This window comes from Cucumis sativus, chromosome 7, assembly GCF_000004075.3.
Source record: "Cucumis sativus cultivar 9930 chromosome 7, Cucumber_9930_V3, whole genome shotgun sequence".
Lineage (NCBI taxonomy): Eukaryota > Viridiplantae > Streptophyta > Magnoliopsida > Cucurbitales > Cucurbitaceae > Cucumis > Cucumis sativus.
The window spans coordinates 14,948,448-14,968,615 of NC_026661.2; the positions used below are offsets into that span (position 1 = coordinate 14,948,448).

Here is a 20,168-nt window from a genome sequence, read left to right on the forward strand (position 1 = left end):
ATGGCATTGGGAGTTCCTTTTGCTGACTCGTTTAGGGACATTTTTTGGCAACTTCAGCCGTCGTTGGAAAATTGTCAATTTCTTGTAGCATATTTGTAGATAGCTCGATACCTATATAAAATAATCAATTAGACACATTAAATAAAACATGTGGAATGAGGGATGGAGTGAGATTATTATTGACATTTTGAGGCCGAGGACAGGAAATATATTTTCATCCCCGACCTCGACCTCGCCCTGATCTGAAAGAATATATATATACACACATCCATATAAATATAAATATTCTATACACATACATATATACATGGTTTAATCCCACCTTATTCCTTCTTAATTATTCTCAATCCCTCTCTTTCTTCCTCTCAATTCTATTTTATTTCATTTAAATTTTACTTACTTAATTAATATTTAAATTTAAATTTAAATGAGCATCCCACACATAAGTTATAGATTTAATTAAATCAAATTTAATTAAATAAAACTAAACTATTAATTAATTTTTTAATTAATTTGAAGGTAAATTAAATATCTTATATTTAACTTAAATTAAATTTGAATTATATTCAAATATAAGTTTATCATATAAAGCAATAATTTTAATATGAATTCAATTCACATTCAACTAATATTTGAACTCATTTAAATATTTTATCTCTTATAAATTCATTTTGAATCATATTAAAAATTAAATTTATATAATAATGTTCGATAAACTTTATATTATAATGTATCATCATACATTAAACTAATTTTTAAAGTAAATTTGAACATTTTAAATTACAACCAATATAAATAAATCTCATTACCCTTTACGAGCTAAGAAGGGGACCTAATAGACCTACAGATCAAAAGCTACAACGATTTGAGATTAATTGGCTAAATTCATTAACCACACTAATCAATATTCATTAATTATGTGTACACTCCACTAAAAACTCACAGATGAACTTTTCTCACGTTGAGAGCACTCATAATTAATCGGTCATACGCACGAGTGCAATTCTTCTTCTAAACGATTATGATATGCAATCGTATAGGAAATTATACACGATCATGTAGGTATTAGCAACATGATCGTGTAGTTTTTTTTAAGAACGAAAAAATGTTTCAAATCTAAACGACTGTGTTGATTACCCTAAACAATCGTATTAACTATGGTAAGCAATCAAATTAGAATTTTATTATTTGTTATTCATCAATTTATTTATCTATTTACTTATTTTGAACCCCATCCAGCTGAAGTGTTATTTCTATGTTTCTCAAATAAAATGTTGTTAGAGATTGCATTAATTATCTTGATTTATAACCTTATGACCTTAGCCTAACTACGGTTTAAAGTGATGTAGTTTGTTAAAACTTCATATATAGTTCAATGAATTCGTTGATAAAAACATAGAAAATTGTAGTTATGAAATGCACTTAAAGATTAAGGACAGCCTATTTTAAATACATTTTCTTAATTTATCTTCCTTGACTTGCGCGCTCTCTCTCTCTTCCCACATAATATTTAAGAGCCACTCTCCAACGTAATTGAGAAAAAAACCATCCCTCATTCTAACAAAGAAAAGAAAAATATCTCCAAAACTCAACAACTACACTATTTATCTTTATTTATTCAATTTGCTTCATTCTTAATATAATGGCTATGCTACGATGCTCTCTAGTTTTCTTCCTCATCTCTTCGATGTTCATCTCCTACTTTTCCCCAACCATCGCAACTTCAAGAAACATGCTTCAAATCATTCAAAATCCTACAACAGGAACAAGCGTCTACGACATTTCGAAACACTTAGATGGTAAAACGGTTCCAAGTCCACCAATCGTTGGAGGGTTCAAAAACTGCAAGCCTAAAGGCTTTATTCCATGGTCTGCTCCAAGTCCATTGAGAAATAGTGTTCAATGCTAACCAATACTCCCTTAAATTTAAACACCACAAACCTTGCATTTATTCATTCATCTTATTATCAAATTATGAGATCGTAGTTGCTAGGAAAAGAAGGGCATATATGTAATTGACAATTAATTTTATAATTTATAAATAAAGGTTTGTACTATTATTTCTAAATCACTTTCTAGTGAAATCAAAAATACAATTTGTTGGAATTTACGACATATAGTTCGGAACAATTAGTATTATTAATAAAATAATTATTTGTTATACGACGTGCAACTTAGCTAGCGCTCGACTTCAACGGTCGGAGGCTTCAACGGCTGCTCGATTGATGGAGAGTCAAGGAAAAGCAACGGTGGTAGGACACAGGAAAGAGGAAGAGTGTTCAAGAAGATGAGGGCTCACGATTTGAGCTTCCTAAGTAATAAATATTATATTATTATTAACCTCATTATTTTCCTTTCCTTTTTCCTTAGTAAAAATAAAATTATCTTTTCTCACCAAACTCAACAAAAATAACACCAAATATTTTTTAAAAAACCAAATATATAAGATACTTATGCTTGGAGAAATACCTCAAATGTTTAGGCGTTACACCAAATGTGGTGTTTAATGATTTCGAGAGGAGCACGTCTTAATCATAAACTAACCAAACAAGTTATATCCCATCAAGGTTTCTATAGAGCTTAATTTCCTAATAGCATTAGACATTCCTTCACTTCTTCTCGCAAATAAGTTAGTTCATCTTTTGATCTCACAACCATCTCAATTTCCCTTTACAGATTTTCTGAGTGTACATAAGTAGATTTAGTGTTATTTATTTTATTATATTGTATAGTTATTCCTTTCTACAACTTGATTGATGAGTAGACTCTAGAACTTGATTTGATATTAATTTTCTCTGTTCGACCCTAGATCATCCAGAAAAACCTATTGTTTCGCTTACACTTGGACAAGCAATAGGAAAAATTCTACAACAAGGACTTAGAAGTATGTGAAGGACAATGGTAACATTTTGCATGCAATGATCATATCCAGTCACATGATGAAGAGATTCATGAGAAGAATTTTACATGCAGTGATTCTAAATCAATGACACATCATGGGTAATTAAGTATGCATACAACATACCAACATAAGCAACAACACTATTACTCATCTTGTTAAGCCTTTGTGTGTAGAATTAGAGCCCTCACTGGGCTCCTGGAGTTGACTAACTAGGTCAAGTTATAGGCATGGTTGAATGGGATTGACTCTTACAAACCCACAAACCAAACATATAAACATACAAACATAAACAACCTACAACCAAGAAAAATAGGCTAGGTTGTGCAAGATCGACTCTCAACAAACATTGATCTCACTAGCATTGCAATGACCTAGGTAACTTAATTTTAATTCTAAGTTAACTATGAACTTCTATTCACAGGGAATTAATCCTTAGATTTACATAGGTGAGGGCAGCTCAACAGCCCTAGCCTAATAAGTCTTCCATTTCAGGAATAAGACCGGGTAGATGGCTAGGAATATAGGGTGCAAAACGAAATTCACCCCTACCTACTTTATGGTTAGTAAATAAGTTGTTCTCTTAATAAATGAATACAAGTCTTGAACAAGGGGCCCCATCCTCTCATTGGCCCGAGAGAAATTCGGTTTATATAGGTGTTGGGCTTTATTTTTTTTCATTTTTGCAAATAATAAATTTGTGCGCTATGGACTTAATTATTATAATTAAATTAATCTATAACTTTTCACATGTACACACGTGTTGTGTTGATACTAGTAAGCGTCAAACACTCACATTATTGTTTTTTTATTTTAATGGTCGCTAAACACTCCATTATAGCCTAAGGAATTGATTTAGCAACTAGCAAGGACTACTACTAACTTGGATAGCCAACGTTATTATTCGATTATGTTCATAAATGAAGTTAGAACAATTTTGAAAACATAAAAAGTTCACATGTACACAATAGAAAATACAAAAAATGCTCCGGTCAACACATGATTAATCGGCCATATGCACAACTGCAATTCTTCTTCTAAACGATTATGATACGCAATCGTGTAGGAAATTACACATGATCATGTAGGTATTATCAACTTGATCGTGTTGGTCATTTTAACAACGGAAAAAAATGCTTCAAATCTAAACGACCGTGTTGATCACCCTAAACGATCGTATTGATTATGGTAAGCAATCAAATTAGAATTTTATTATTTGTTATTCATCAATTTATTTATCTATTTACTTATTTTAAACCCCATCCACCTGAAGTATTATTTCTATGTTTCTCAAATAAAATGTTGTTAGAGATTGCATTAATTATCTTGATTTATAACCTTATGACCTTAGCCTAACTACGGTTTAAAGTGATGTGGTTTGTTAAAACTTCATATATAGTTCTTTTCATAAAATAGTTGTACTCAAATAACTTTAGACCAATTTTGTTTTAAAAATCACCAAAATTTCAATGAACTCGTTGACAAAAACATAGAAAATTGCAGTTGTGAAATGCACTTAAAGATTAAGGACAGCCTATTTTGAATACATTTTCTTAATTTATCTTCCTTGACTTGCGCTCTCTCTCTCTCTTCCCACATAATATTTAAGAGCCACTCTCGAACGTAATTGAGAAAAAACTCATCCCTCATTCTAACAAAGAAAAGAAAAATATCTCCAAAACTCAACAACTACACCATTTATCTTTATTTATTCAATTTGCTTCCTTCTTAATATAATGGCTATGCTACGATGCTCTCTAGTTTTCTTCCTCATCTCTTCGTTGGTCATCTCCTACTTTTCCCCAACCATCGCAACTTCAAGAAACATGCTTCAAATCATTCAAAATCCTACAACAGGAACAAGCGTCTACGACATTTCGAAACACTTAGATGGTAAAACGGTTCCAAGTCCACCAATCGTTGGAGGGTTCAAAAACTGCAAGCCTAAAGGCTTTATTCCATGGTCTGCTCCAAGTCCATTGAGAAATGGTGTTCAATGCTAATCAATACTCCCTTAAACCTATAGTTTAAACACCACAAACCTTGCATTATTCATTCATCTTATTATCAAATTATGAGATCGAAATTGCCATGAAAAGAAGGGCATATATGTAATTGACAATTAATTTTATAATTTATAAATAAAGGTTTGGACTATTATTTCTCAATCACTTTCAAGTGAAATCGAAAATACCATTTGTTGGAATTTACATCATATAGTTTGGAACAATTAGTTTTATTAATAAAATAATATCACATTTCCTAAACTGAAAGCTATCATTAGTAACAATTATTAGCGATAGCAGCTAACTATAGCAATTGGTACCATATTCTAACTATAACAACTGGTACCATATTTCTCAAATTGAAAGTTACTCCACCATTCAGTGGCTATTATTGATAAAAGTTATCGTTGATAGTCGTTATCAATTATATCAACTCATAACAAATTTCTCAAATTAAAAATTATTAGTGATAACATCTGTCGGTGATAACAATGTATAACAGATATCAATTGCTATGAATGATAGTACTCAATTTAAGAAAAATAAAAGAAATTGTAATGATGACAAGTTATCACTGATAGTAGCTATCAATCGATAACAACTATCATTGATATTCACTAATTGTTATTAGTGATAGTTTTCCACGTGAAAAAATCGAAAAAAACATGTGTGAAATAATCATTTCTCAAATTGAAAGTTAAGTGATAGCATGTATCAGTTTTTAAATTGAAAAAACCAGCAAAAAAAAAAAAAAAGGTGGTTAGAGGGGGTATTTTAGGTTTTTGCTACTTTGGTGCTATACATGCAATTACATTGATGCAACTAAGCCTATTTTAAAGGTATGAGATATGACAATTTATCATATATTTGACAATTGATAATTTGTGTAAACTAAATTCCGAATTGGGTATTAAAATGACTAATCATCTACTTCAGTGTTTTTAATATTACAAATTTACAATTAACATTGGGCATTTAGAGAGTTTATTTTCCCAAATCCCACTCTAAAACCCTATGCTCTGTTCCAGTTGGTGGCAGCCATTCAAATACTTCTTTCTTCTCTATTCCCCCCTTCTCCTCTTCTTCTTTTCCATCTAAACGACTCTTCAACTTCATCTCCACCATGCACCGCTTCGCCTCTGGCCTTGCTTCCAAAGCCAGGTACTACTTTTCATCATTTCACTTCATTCTTCCTCATTCCTTTCTTTCTCACCCCCCTCTTTTCTTTTTCCAGGTTGGCTAACAACTCTGCTCGCCAGGTATTTCCCCCCTTTCTCTTCTTATTCATTTTCTATACTCTCATCTTGCTTTAAACGTCTTAACATCTTTTCTTTTGTTCACTCCCGAATCTGTGATTTCAGATCAATTCTAGATTCAACTCCAGTAGGAATTATGCAGCGAAACACATTAAATTTGGGGTTGAAGCACGCACCTTGATGCTTAGGGGTGTCGAAGAGCTTGCTGATGCTGTCAAAGTTACAATGGGTCCGAAAGTGAGTTCATGTTTTGTAACTGCAGGACCTTCTATATCTAATTTGTTGCATACTTTAGTGTTTAATTACTGATGATCCTTCTTAGTTAATCATTGTATAGAATAAGTCAGTTGGAGTTCATGATAGGAATGCACGTGATCAGGGGTTCCTTTAGCTTGTTTACTCACTGAAGTCTTCTTTCCTACTTGTTCTTTCAAGGGACGTAACGTAGTCTTAGAGCAAAGTTTTGGTGCTCCAAAAGTGACAAAAGACGGTGTTACTGTTGCAAAGAGTATTGAGTTCGAAGATAAAGTGAAAAATGTTGGGGCCAGTTTGGTGAAGCAGGTTGCAAATGCTACCAATGATGTGGCAGGAGATGGTGAGTCTTTAAAATATATTTATATAGAAAACTCTGTTCTTTCCTTCAAGCATTACATATTCTTGATTGGCTTGAAAATGCTCAGTTATTTAGGAGAGAGTTTTTCACATGGTCTGAATTATTGGAACAGATGCAGTTACTTATATGAAGCTCTTTTTTTTTTCTTATTTCAGGCACAACGTGTGCAACGGTTCTTACTCGTGCAATATTTACTGAAGGATGCAAATCTGTGGCTTCTGGAGTGAATGCTATGGACTTAAGACGTGGGATTACTATGGCAGTTGATTCTGTTATTACAACTCTGAAGAGCAGAGCGCGAATGATCAGCACATCTGAAGAAATAGCACAGGTTTGCACAAATGATGATAACAGTCTTCTATTTATTTGTCAAAAAGCCAGGTTTCTAACTTTCTAATAATTTTAAGGTTGGAACTATATCAGCAAATGGAGAACGAGAGATTGGTGAGCTAATAGCTAAGGCCTTGGAAAAAGTAGGCAAGGAAGGAGTTATTACCATTTCAGTAAGTTAATTTAAAATGCTCTTTTGCCTTCCACTATTTGTTTGCAAATACCCTGATGTCTTGAATAGGTTGTGGTCTTTTTTGGTGTTTAGCCAAAACCAGAATCACATTCCTTTTTTGTTTAGTTCACCAGCTTTTATTGTTTTCTTATTGATTTGACTTATTAGATGTCTGAGTTGATTGACTTATTTCTTCCTATAAAATAGTTTAATATTTCATATCTTAGAGTTGGAATAATTGAGACCATATATTTTCTTATTTTTCCTTCTTTATCATTTTCAAAACATTTTGTCACATGAACACTGTCTTTCATATCTGAGAAGTATAGTCTGAAGCTATGCATGAATGGCAACATCTAACGTTCATAGTCTTGATTCAGTTTTTCATTCTTTAAATTCCTCCCTTGAGCATAAAATTCATACGATCTCTCCCTTCATTTCTTTGCAGGATGGTAACACACTTGATAATGAATTGGAAATTGTTGAGGGGATGAAGCTGGATAGGGGTTATATATCTCCTTATTTTATTACCAACCAGAAAAACCAAAAATGTGTAAGGATTTGGTTTGTGACCTCAGATTTTGACATCTTGTTCGTTCAACATTATAAATTGTGATGGATTTCTGGGTGGTTCTTTTTCCAGGAATTGGAAGATCCACTAATTTTAATTCACGAGAAGAAAATCTCAAATTTAAATGCTGTGGTAAAAGTCTTGGAGTTGGCACTGAAGGTAACCTGTCCTATTTAGGGGATGTTGACTCTTGAGTGTAGTCTGAACATCACTGCATCACAATATGTTTTCTATTTTGGTCATAGAGACAAAGACCTTTACTTATTGTTGCTGAGGATGTGGAAAGTGAAGCATTAGCTACTCTTATTTTAAATAAGTTACGCGCTGGTATAAAGGTAATATTAATGTTCTTAGTTACATACCTACATGTGGATATATTGTGTCAAAGTTTAGTGGTACCAATGGATATACTGACTAAAAGGTTTTGATCACTTAAACGAATTGAAGGTTTGTGCAATCAAAGCCCCCGGGTTTGGAGATAATAGGAAGGCTGGCATGCAGGATTTGGCAATTCTCACAGGAGCTCAAGTAGACTTTCATATTCCGACTATTTTCTGCTCTTTTAGTTTTACTATGGTTTTAAATATCTCATGTTTCTTTTGAGAAATAAAAGATCTTATTTCATTTCTATTTATTTTCCTTTTTGTTTCTTTTACCTTGAATATCAGGTCATAACCGAGGAACTTAGTCTAAACCTTGAAAAAGTTGGTTTTGAATCACTTGGCTCCTGCAAAAAGGTGACATATAGCATTAACATCTGTACCTAGCATTGATCTTAACCTGTTCTATCATGTCAAGGATAGGGTTTTAGAGTTTGCATAGCAAATCCTAAAACTTCTACTGTTTTCTTTTTCTATTGATTTAGTTAAAAACCCACCATTTACCTTGTTTTCCACGTCAATATTTTACTTCTAATGTTATCAATAATTCAATGTTGTGCATTTGACATAGGTTACAGTGTCAAAAGATGATACTGTAATTCTTGATGGGGCTGGTGACAAGAAGGCAATTGAAGAACAGTCTGACCAGGTTTCTTTTTCTTCCTTGTTTTCGGAATTTCATGTGATCTTAGACTTCTTTAGGTTCCATAGTGCGTGAATGTATAAATAATTTTGTGACTGAACGATGGCAGTTGAGATCCTTGATTGAGTTGAGCACTTCAGACTATGACAAGGAAAAGCTGCAAGAACGGCTTGCAAAGTTATCTGGTGGAGTTGCTGTTCTTAAGGTAGGTCTTTATGTTATCTATACATTGTTGGCTGGTAGCGTTCTCAAACGTGATTTATCTTGGTCCACCGTTGATCAACTGGTCACTAATGTTCTTTTTATCTTATTCAGAGTCTTGTCATGGACGTATTTGAAATCTTTTCCTTTTTATCTTCATTTTTCTAATGGAAACCATGCTTTGATGGGGAAAAGAAATGAAAGAATACAAAAGGACCAACAACAAGAAAAGCCCTAACCACAAAAGTATTCAAATGAAAACTTGAAATAAAAAGAGAAAAAAAAACTCGAATTGACTAAAATAAGGTGGTAACAGACACCCACAAGAAAGTGTTGAAGATACCTAAATCCTAACCTCTCCCAATGTTGATTCTACCTTTCATCTAAGGTGGTAACGATGGCACTCCACACACAACTTAAACCTTGGATTTGTCTTGGAACGCTCAATGGAGTTGTATAATAAAATAGTTTCGAAGATTTGTACGTCTCAATAACATCTTCCCAATATTTCTCTTCTTATTCGTATTGTTTGGGACACAATATGTGAAATTTTGTGCAAATGTTTTTGGACTGACAAAACATTATATAAATGGTACCGAACTCTCAACTCTCAATCTTTTTATAGATTGGTGGGGCTAGTGAGGCTGAGGTTGGGGAAAAGAAGGACAGAGTTACTGATGCAGTTAATGCTACCAGAGCTGCCGTGGAGGAGGGAATTGTAGCTGGTAATGCTACCTTCTGATACTTCCTGTGCAATAAGTAATATGTTACAACCCAATTATTTGAGCTATTCAAGTCCTCAGACTTCATTGTCCACATCATGTTGATGTGGAAGTTGAAACTCTCAACATTATTGTTATGTTCAATATGCAAAAGTGAATAACTCAAGAGTTTGCATGGCAGGTGGTGGTGTTGCTCTGCTCTATGCATCAAAGGAGTTGGAGAAGTTGCAGACGGCAAATTTTGATCAGAAAATTGGTGTTCAAATCATTCAAAATGCTCTAAAGGTTTCTAACTTGTTGACTTTTCACTGCTAGTTCAATTAGGGGTAACGAATGATTCAAATGGACTGCCATATTTCAGTGTGTAGTTAATGGATTATAATGTTCATGAATAACATGTGCTGAAATTTAATAATACTTTTTAGATGTGTTACTATTTTTGCTGGAGTGAGTTTAGTTCAACAGCAATTGGTAAAGGTGGGAGGTTCAATCCTCCATTCCTACAATTGTTGTACAATAAAAACAGTGTGACCATCATATTTTACAGGTAGTTAATTTATCTCTAATTTATCTGCAGATGCCTATTTATACAATTGCTTCCAATGCTGGAGTTGAAGGAGCAATAGTGATTGGCAAGCTACTACAACAGGACAACCACGAACTCGGATATGATGCAGCTAAAGGTGTGTGTTTACTTGCCACGATATTCAGAATGATTAGGAAGGTTTCGTTTTGTTTGGTTTACAGCAAAAGTTTTTGCAGCGACTGCTTATTCAGTTTCCTACATATCTATGTTCAGGTGAATATGTAGACATGATCAAGGCTGGCATTATTGATCCCTTGAAAGTTATCAGGACCGCCCTAGTAGATGCTGCAAGGTAGTTTCGTTAGCATTGCATTAGGTTCACTTTCTCTTCGAGTTTCAATATTGAAGCTTTTCCCTTACAAGGTTTCTTAATGTGCAGCGTATCTTCGCTAATGACAACAACAGAAGCCGTGGTGGTCGAACAACCTAACGATGAGAAGGAAGCCACACCATCTATGGGAGGCATGGGTTATTGAAACTGAACCAGCTGACTCTGATTCGCTAACAATTGATCATTTATTTGCAAATTGATTACGTTCTTGAGAAAATTTTGACAAGAACAGCATGTTAACACATTTTTTTTCTCGAGGCATAAAATCATTGATTTTAATATGGAAAATTCTTGGTACATTTCTCCTTGTATCTTTGTCATTTTCTTTTTCTATAGTATCATAATGCACCCAAGGGAAAGGTCTGGATTTGTACTTGCAATGATAATTGAGCTATGTTTTAAAACCACATACAAATATGACACAACTTTAACAATCGGTAGATATTACTAAGACACCTATAAGGTCTATCATTGACGAACCTATTTAACATTGACGAACCTATTTAACAGACCTCCTACTAACTAAAGCTGATAGAACTAAATGTTATGAGGTCTATAAGTAACATGTATCTATTATTAATCGCTTGCATGTTTCGTGCTTATCCTGTTATGTTTATTACTCATGCATGGCATACCAATGAAATATAGATATGGTAGAAGTCAAATTTATTTTACTACACAAAAGGAATAAACCCAATTTGTCTCACCCTTGTAATTAAGGACTTCTACTTCTGATTGATCTCTCTTGCATACTTGTGTTGTTTTGCTATTCATTAGCTCCCAATTTATGATATTTAGTTAGTCTCTTAATCTTTCGAATCACAAATTGTTAATGTGCATAGGTAATATGTTATGATTTTGCTTTTAGTTTCATCCAAAATGTCTCTCATATCACGGGCGATAACTATCTCCTTTAAAAGTCTATAATCATTCTCTTATATAACAACGAAGAACTTACATCACATTTGTCAAGCCCAAGTGATCATTTAATAAATTAGGTTAATTATCATAGTTTATCTTTGTAATTGTTGTTCAAATAAATACAATTTTGTAATTCATTTGACTCTGTATAAGTAAAATTAATTTTTATGAGACACCACACTCTAAACGTAGATGATATTGCATCGACCTTAGATACAAAATCTTATATAATGTTTTTTAGTATTTTGATTGTTGTAATATAGTGTATCAGATAAGTACCCTTTCTTTCAAAACTTGTTTGTACAAGTTGAACATATTTGTGTTCTATCATCCCTAAAATCCTTAAACTCAAAATTGAAGTTAAAAAATCATGAATACATTCAAATTATTGGAGGCAATAGAAATGGGGTTAGAATGATGTGAAGCAATTATGGATGAGGTTGAATATGATATAAAAAGAAAAAAAAAAAAAAAAGAGATTGTTGAGGATGAAAATAATAATAATAATTAATTGTCACAAGAAATGGTATATAAGGAAAGAGGGAGAAAGCAATATGTAGAGAAAGGGGAAGAATGTGACAATAACCAAATACCTCGACCCACCGTTTCTCCACTTCTTTCGACAATCATTCGACAGCAATATCTTTCTCATATTACCTCTCACCAACCTCTTCATTTCCTCTCTCTCTCTCTCTCTCTCTTTTTTTTTCATTTATTACCCTATATCTATCTATCATTCATATGTATACATACATACACATATACATATTACCCTACATTATATGGTAGTTTCCATCAAATTATAACAACTTTGTTTCTACCACATCTAATATTTGATTTCTAGGTCACCCATACAAGTTTATTTCAAACTTCCAAATCTATGCTCTATAGGTTTTTTAACTTTTAGGATGTTTGATTTGAGTCTTTTTTTTTTAATTGAGTTGGTAATTATTAGAGGAGTGAGTAATTGAGAATTTGACTCGAATAACAAAGTAAAGAAATATGAGTTAATGACAATAACAAAATAATAAAGGTAAGTGAGTTATTTTATCCACTCAATTCAACTCAACTTAAGTGTGAAACGCTTCTTAATATGTTTTATTAAGAGTTTTAACTCATTCTTCATGTATAAAATTAAACTAAACAATATTGAATGGGCTCTACTAAAATATTTATGTAGCTATTATTACAAAAATTGACAATTATTTAAGAATTTATTGGGCAATATCAATTGGGGTAGTAGCAAAAAGGAAAAAGAAAGTATATAAATTAGGTCCATACCCCCACATGTTTGTTGTTTGCTATAACAATGAAAACAAACCTCAACCCACTTATAAAAAATATTGAATACCCCTAATATGCTTATATACTCAACGTATACTTTGCAATTTATGCGCTTGCGCTCACTTTATGTTGTTGATAAAACTTGATACACTTAACTAATATACTTGATAATTCAATTTATGCGCTCACTTTATGTTACTGATAAAACTTGATACACTTAACTAATATACTTGATAATGATGTACTTAATTGATGTGTTATGAATAAACTTGATAAGGACGGCCTCTTTTATAGTGTTGCTACACTTGGCTAATGCACTATTGCACACTTAGATATATATCGTTGTTAAACTTGATAATGTGCACTTGTTGAGTGTGATATACTTTATAATGATACAAATTTTTTTAAAAAAAATTAAAAGCTAAGGGCCCGTTTGGTAATGTTTTCGTTTCCTGTTTTCTGTTTTCTGTTTCATGTTTCCTATTTTCTGCTTCTTTTTTTAGAACAAAAAAACATCAATGTGTTTGATAACTGTTTTTGCTTATTGTTTCTTGAAAACAAAAAGAAGCAGAAACAGAAAATGTGTCTGATAATTGTTTCATGTTGTCTAATTTTATTCGAGATTTATTTTTTATTTTATTCACGTTTAATTCAATTAAACATTACACCACTCATTTCATCAAACCTAGATAGGAAGGTCTTCTAGTAATCTTATGGAGATGAAGATGAAGATTGAGATCTGAAGGACAAAGCCGATGAGAAAGAAGACGAAAACCCACGATGAAGATGAGGATCGAAATTCACGACAAAGACGAAGACAAAGATCCACGAAGAAAACACAAATCTGGTGAAAACCCATAACAAAAACCCAAATCCATGTGAAGAGAAAAGGAAAACTCAAATTCGATGAAGAGGAAGACGATGAGAGGCAAGGAGGAAGACAACGAGAGGAAGAGGAAGACAATGGTTATTTGGGAAAGAAGATAGAGATAAGAAGAAGAAAAAGAAGACGACGTGGAAAGTGGTTACTTGGGGAGAAACTACTTTTTTTTTTTGTTCCCAATAATTCCTTATAAGATGGAAAACTTTTATACTTTATTTTAGAATAAAAAACATGAAACGTTACCAAACACCTCCGATTCCTAAAAAGTGAAAACAGAAACAGAAAACAAGAAACGAGAACGTTACAAAACGAGCCATAAACTTCTTTATAACAACAACCTCCCCCAACCAACATGCCAACTGGTGGATGACAGAGTAATTTACCCTTTTTTTAATTATTAGATTTTAAATTTAACACCCATTTTTACACTAACTATAATATTAAAAAAAATGAATTGAGGAAGGTGTTAATTATTGATGGTTCAATCTTGTCTCTTTCTTAAAGAGTTAAATTATTACAAATACAATAAATTATCTTCATTTCAAAAGAAAAAGAAAAAAAGAAAAATCAAGGACCATATCAATGTAGACCACTAACATACATAATTTACCCAAATAATTTGAAGTAATAGAAAACATGAAAACAAATATATAAACTAAACACCCCCACAACCCCTTTGTAGAGTACTCATTGATTATTGTAATAAGTGCAATATCATATTTGAAAGTGATACCCTATGACCTTATCTATTTTATCTACATATCTCCTAATTTTGTGGCCACCAATTACCTTTCATTTATATATACATTTAATATCTACTTTAATTAAAATTAAAAAAACTTTATATAATTTGGTCCACTCAAATTAATGGCTTCAATACTTCTCTTTCCCAACATAATTTCATTGGCGCCTCGTAGATACGCCCCTTAAGATGACGTGGTACAAAGGGGATTGCCTTTTTTACCCATTTTCTCTTCCTCCCTTTTCATTTTTATGACGTCCCCTCCCCTATTTATTGCTTCTTAACTATACCTTTTTAGCGACGGTTTACCGTTAATTGCCTCTTTTTCTATTTAAACCCATCACCTGCCTTTCTCATTCTATCATTTTTAATTAACTCTTTCTAATCATCATCACATTTGTGGATTTAATTCTTTTTTATTTTATTTTTTATATCTTGTACTTCAACACTTTTGGAAACTTTGCAATACTTTATGGTTTTATATCAAAAAAATTGTCTCTTTCCAATCACCCCTTTTTGACAAGAGAATGATTCCATAAATGCACCCAATCTAACCTAATATGTATTCTACAACTTTTAACTATATTCTTTTAACTTTCTGATTTTATTAAAATAATAATAAATAAAAAAACCTATAGAATTGAGAATAATAATCTAAAAACAAAAGAAATTTAGGAAATATATACCCAAAGTGCCCCTAGTACTTTAGTCTAAGAAACAAATAGAAGATAATATGATTTGATGGAAATATGAAAGTCAAAAGTTAGAATGATAATTGTGATTGATATACCCATTATAGAAGTCTATATGTAGAGTAAGATGCAAAAGAAATAAGCACCACATTTTTTTGTTGTCCTTTTGAATCTTTTTCTTTCTCCTATTAAATAAATGTCAACTTCAAATTTATGTACTTCACAATAACTTTTCTTTTTCCTTCTTCTATTCTCTTATTAGGATGTGTTTTTTTTTCTTTCTTTTTTTTCTTGGATTTTCAAATACAGAAAATTTATGGGATCTGATTCTTTATAATAATTACTATTTCTATACTTTATATATATATATATATATATAACCCCATTTGGTTCCACCTTCCAATTCAAATCATCAAATCAGAACAAAACGTTTCTTCTTCCTCTTTTAACACTCCAAGATGCCTTTAAAAAGATAAGTGGCTGCCTACAAATCAATCAACTATGTGTGTGTGTGTATATATATATATATAGGGTTTATCTTCATTTTTATTCACTCCCTATCCTGCCTCGTCCTTGACATAAAGTACATTCTTTTCAAGATTGTATCATTTTCAATTTTTATTTTTTGTGTGCACTAGAAATTTAGGTGTCAAATCAATATGGATTTGTAGGGGTAAATTCTATCTAAGATTATAATAACCACGTTTTGTTACGATAAAAATTGTTTAATTTTTTTTAATTAGCTAGAATAAATACTATTTCAATTCTTTCTATTAATTGGTACAATATTTACTATTTTATATTCATCATTTGTTTAATTCTTTGCTATAGGGTTTATTATTTACTTTTTAAACTAAAATCGTTTACACCTAAAAAAACATACTAGTATAACTCAAATTAAAATAACTTTCTCCTAAACACAAACTATTATAACATAACTATAATAATCCAAGATTATAATAACTCACTCATTATTACTATTATAACATAACTATAATAATCCAAGATTATAATAACTCACTCATTATTACAGTTGTGACTAAATTAATTAAAGAAGTGTTTTAACTAGGTGAGAAAATCACTATTTAAGGGTTACTTGCCTAAATAACAAAAAAAAAAAAAAGCATATATAGCACAAGGATAAAATAATTGCATATATAGCACAAAAAATAGTAAAAGACTAAAATGTCCACGTTCCACCATTTTGGGTATTTCTTTTACTAAATTTCTCAATTTAAAAACTATCACTGATAGCATTTTGTCACTAGTAATTGCTATCGTTGCTATAAGTGATATATGCTATCATTGATAGCTTTCAATTTGAGAAATGATTATTTCACATACGTCTTCTAAAAAACTTCCACGTTGAAAGCTTTCATTAATACCTACAATTAGTTAATATCAATCTCACTTATATTTGTTATCGGTTGTTATCACTAATAGCTACTATCAGTGATAACTTGTTATCATTACAAATAGTTTTATTTTTCTATTTCCTTAAATTGAAAGCAATTATTAATAGAAACTAATAGTTGTTATACGTTGCTATAACAGATAAATGTTATCACTAATAGCTTTTAATTGTAGAGAAATATGTTATCATTGATATGATTGATAGCAAATATAAGCAATAGCTTTTATTAATGATATGCCACTTAAGGGTAGAGTAACGTTCAATTTGAAAAAAATAATGTATCAACTGCTATAGTTAGTTGTTGTCGCTGATAACTGCTATCGGCGATAACTTTCAATTTAAGAAATGTGATATCAGTTTCTATCACTAATATCTTATATCGACGATGTTGCTATCAACTGATATTCTTAATAACTATTATAAGTATTTTTTTTTTTTTTTTTTTTTTTTGCATTACTATCAACGTAAAATGATATCACTAGCATTATCTATCAATGATTGCATTAGAAGGATATCACTAATAGCAACTATAAGTGATATCATTAAAATGATATTTTTTTTATAAGTGATATCACTAGAAGGATATTTTTTTTATAAGTGATATCACTAGAAGGATATTTTTTTTATAAGTGATATCTCCTTGGTAAACATATCAATTTTAAATCGATAAAGTTTAATTAGGCTATCAATTGATATTTTGGATAGCTACTATCAATATTCTTCTGTTGCTATCACTGATAACACTTATAATATCTATGTTGTCATCACTAATAACACTTATAAAATCTATAAGTGATAACAACAGAAGGATATCACTGACAACATCTATGAGTAATATCCATTTTTGTTTTTAACATAAATGGATAAAGAAAAGAGATGGTTTAGCATGCTATCAGTAATAGCATTGAATCACTAATAACATATTATCTATATGATAGCTTCTATCGCTGATAGTATAAATGAAATTGCAACTTTTGTTAAAATAAATCTTTGATTTTAGGTTGTGTTATCAACATTTATAACATTTGGAAATTTAAATGATATAAATTCCTAGATAAATTCATGAAAAAATATATTGACATATTAGACATGATGTCATTGATGGAAGTCATCACTAATAACATAAGAGGAAGAAAATTAAAGGGCAAAATTGGCATTTTAAAAACATTTACCATATGATTGGTAAAAGATTGTCATTTTTGCAAATATTGTTTGCCTCTGCTAGAGATTATATTTATTTTCTAATTTGGGCTATATGGTGCAATTTTTCAAAATTTAATAAACAAAATAAATATTTAAGACTTCATTTGATAACAATTTTTTTAAAAAAAATTAAGAATTTGATTTTGTTAAGTACAAGAGTTACTTCTAAGTTAAATTTCAATAAAAAGCATTAGTTTTTCAAAGGAAAATTGCATCAAATGACAAAAATATTTAGAAAACACAGCTCATGACACCTATTTTTTTATATTACGAATTTAACAAAATTAGTGATATTAAAAGGATATTGGACGGTAATCATAGGGCTATCTGACGGTAATCATAGGATTATCGATTTTTAAAATTGCTATTTTTGCAATTTAGCAAATGTAGTGACATGAGTCTTATTATCATAAATTTTTTTGTTATTTTTGCAGCAGTCCCCTTTTAAAACTAATTTTTTAATGCATTGTTTGGCAACCTTTTTTTTTAATAAAAAAATAAGCCTATAAACACTATACTTTCACCCATTGTTATCTATATTCTACCAATTGTTTAAAAAATCAATCTAAATTTTGAACATTAAAAAAATAGTATTCAAAAAGTTTTTTTAAGGAACAAATTGGTAAGAATTCAACCCTTATATATTTTCTAAAAAAGTAAAATACAAATCATTGTAATTCAACCCTTATATATTTTTTTAAAAAATAAAATACAATAATCGTAAGACGTGAAGAGAAAATAAACTTTCTTCTAAAAAAAATAGTTAGCAAAGTCTAAGTTTTCAAATTTTGGCTTGGGTATGGATTGTGTTAAAATTAGATAACAAAACAATGAAAGGTGGAAATTTTATTTATGGACTTCATTTTCTAAAATTAAATAATTACCCAGTGTTTTTATTTTCAAATTAAGCAGAATATTTGTTTTGGTCTACATTGCTAAGTGTTTTTAAGAAGAAAAAAAAAGTGTTTTTATACACTTTTTGTTTCAAATACTCATATTTTTAATTAGAAAAAAAATGTTATATATTAAGAATTTACGAGAAATGAAAAGAGTTTAGATTCACTACTGCCAATATAGCTTAGGATAAGAGGTTTGAAGTTCAAATCTCTTCACCGTCAACCTCAATATGTACTAGAAAGTTTAAATTGTAAATTCAATTTTTCATGTAAAATTATGTGTGAGAAACAACCCTAAAGATATCAAATGGTTATAAAACGGACCCTAAACTATTGTAACAAAAAATTTGAACTCCTTTGATTAGAGAGAATGGCATTCCCTAATTACATTTATTTTGCAATCTATCGACATAATTAAAAATGACAAAAACAAAGTTCAGCCCACATATTAAAAGCTAAAATGTTATAAATGTTCTCGTTACAAATATACATTTGATGCACCTTATACATGTCAAATACACCTAATATCACTTGATACATCTGATACTTCTTGATACACCTGATATATTTGATAAATACACTTGATGCACCTGATACTCTTTGATTCACTTGATATCTTTTGATACGTACACACCTAAAACATCTTGATACATATAATACTCCTTGTTACACTTGATATGATCCCTTAGGCCTTGATACACTTGATTAGTTTGGTACACTTAAAGGATTCACTTATAAGTTTGATACATTTGATACACCACTAATAAACTTGTTATGCTTTATTGGTACACTAAACAAATTTGATATGTTTGATGTACATGATATGTTTGATACATTTGATGCATTACAGATACACTTAGTATTTTTCACTTATATATTTGATTGATTAAATACACTTGATATATTTGAAGTCTTACTTATACATTTAATATACACACTTGTAAACTTGATTCATATACTTGATAATGATTTGCTTTACTGATATGCTTTAACAATATATTATTGATATATTTGATAATGATATACTGAGTTATATCATTCATATACTTAATAATACTATAATGAACTACATAAAATTTGAAAAAAATGAAAATCACATAGTAAATATATCAACCAACTAATACATATAATATAAGTATATCACAACACTGATATACAAAACTGAGACAAAGTAAAACCAAAACAAAATCAATGTAAAATAATAAAACAAAATCATTTGAAATCAGATTCAACTCAAAATACACATCGAAGAAAGTAAAAAAAATCACAAATGAAGTTAAATTACTCCGATCAACAACCATTCTATTTCATATTGCAATTACTGTACTATTGATATTTTAAAAACAAGATTATTAAGACAGAAAGAACAAATAATTTTTCTCGCATAAGAATAAATAAATATTTAGGGCCTTAACAAGTGGAA

At 30.6% G+C, this 20,168-nt stretch overlaps 1 protein-coding gene across 1 annotated transcript; it reads left to right on the top strand.

Annotated features, from left to right (window-relative positions):
• The first annotated feature begins 5,908 nt into the window (after positions 1-5,908).
• Positions 5,909-11,090, top strand: LOC101205572 (chaperonin CPN60-2, mitochondrial). Its single transcript, XM_004139594.3, has 18 exons — positions 5,909-6,066; positions 6,140-6,164; positions 6,267-6,398; positions 6,597-6,756; positions 6,930-7,105; positions 7,182-7,277; positions 7,725-7,829; positions 7,920-8,006; positions 8,093-8,182; positions 8,295-8,375; positions 8,516-8,584; positions 8,799-8,876; positions 8,980-9,075; positions 9,697-9,796; positions 9,975-10,078; positions 10,371-10,476; positions 10,593-10,671; positions 10,759-11,090. Exons 1-18 carry the CDS (start codon positions 6,029-6,031, stop codon positions 10,853-10,855), a joined length of 1,719 nt encoding a protein of 572 aa, XP_004139642.1. The 5' UTR covers positions 5,909-6,028; the 3' UTR covers positions 10,856-11,090.
• The last annotated feature ends 9,078 nt before the right edge of the window (positions 11,091-20,168 follow it).

What these genes read in the sequence shown, in the direction of transcription:
- LOC101205572 (XM_004139594.3), top strand. Translation starts at nt 6,029, where the DNA reads ATGCACCGCTTCGCCTCTGGCCTTGCTTCCAAAGCCAG. An exon ending in CATCTGAAGAAATAGCACAG is followed by an intron (nt 7,106 to 7,181) that starts GTTTGCACAAAT and finishes AATAATTTTAAG; the next exon opens with GTTGGAACTATATCAGCAAA. An exon ending in GGAGGAGGGAATTGTAGCTG is followed by an intron (nt 9,797 to 9,974) that starts GTAATGCTACCT and finishes TTTGCATGGCAG; the next exon opens with GTGGTGGTGTTGCTCTGCTC.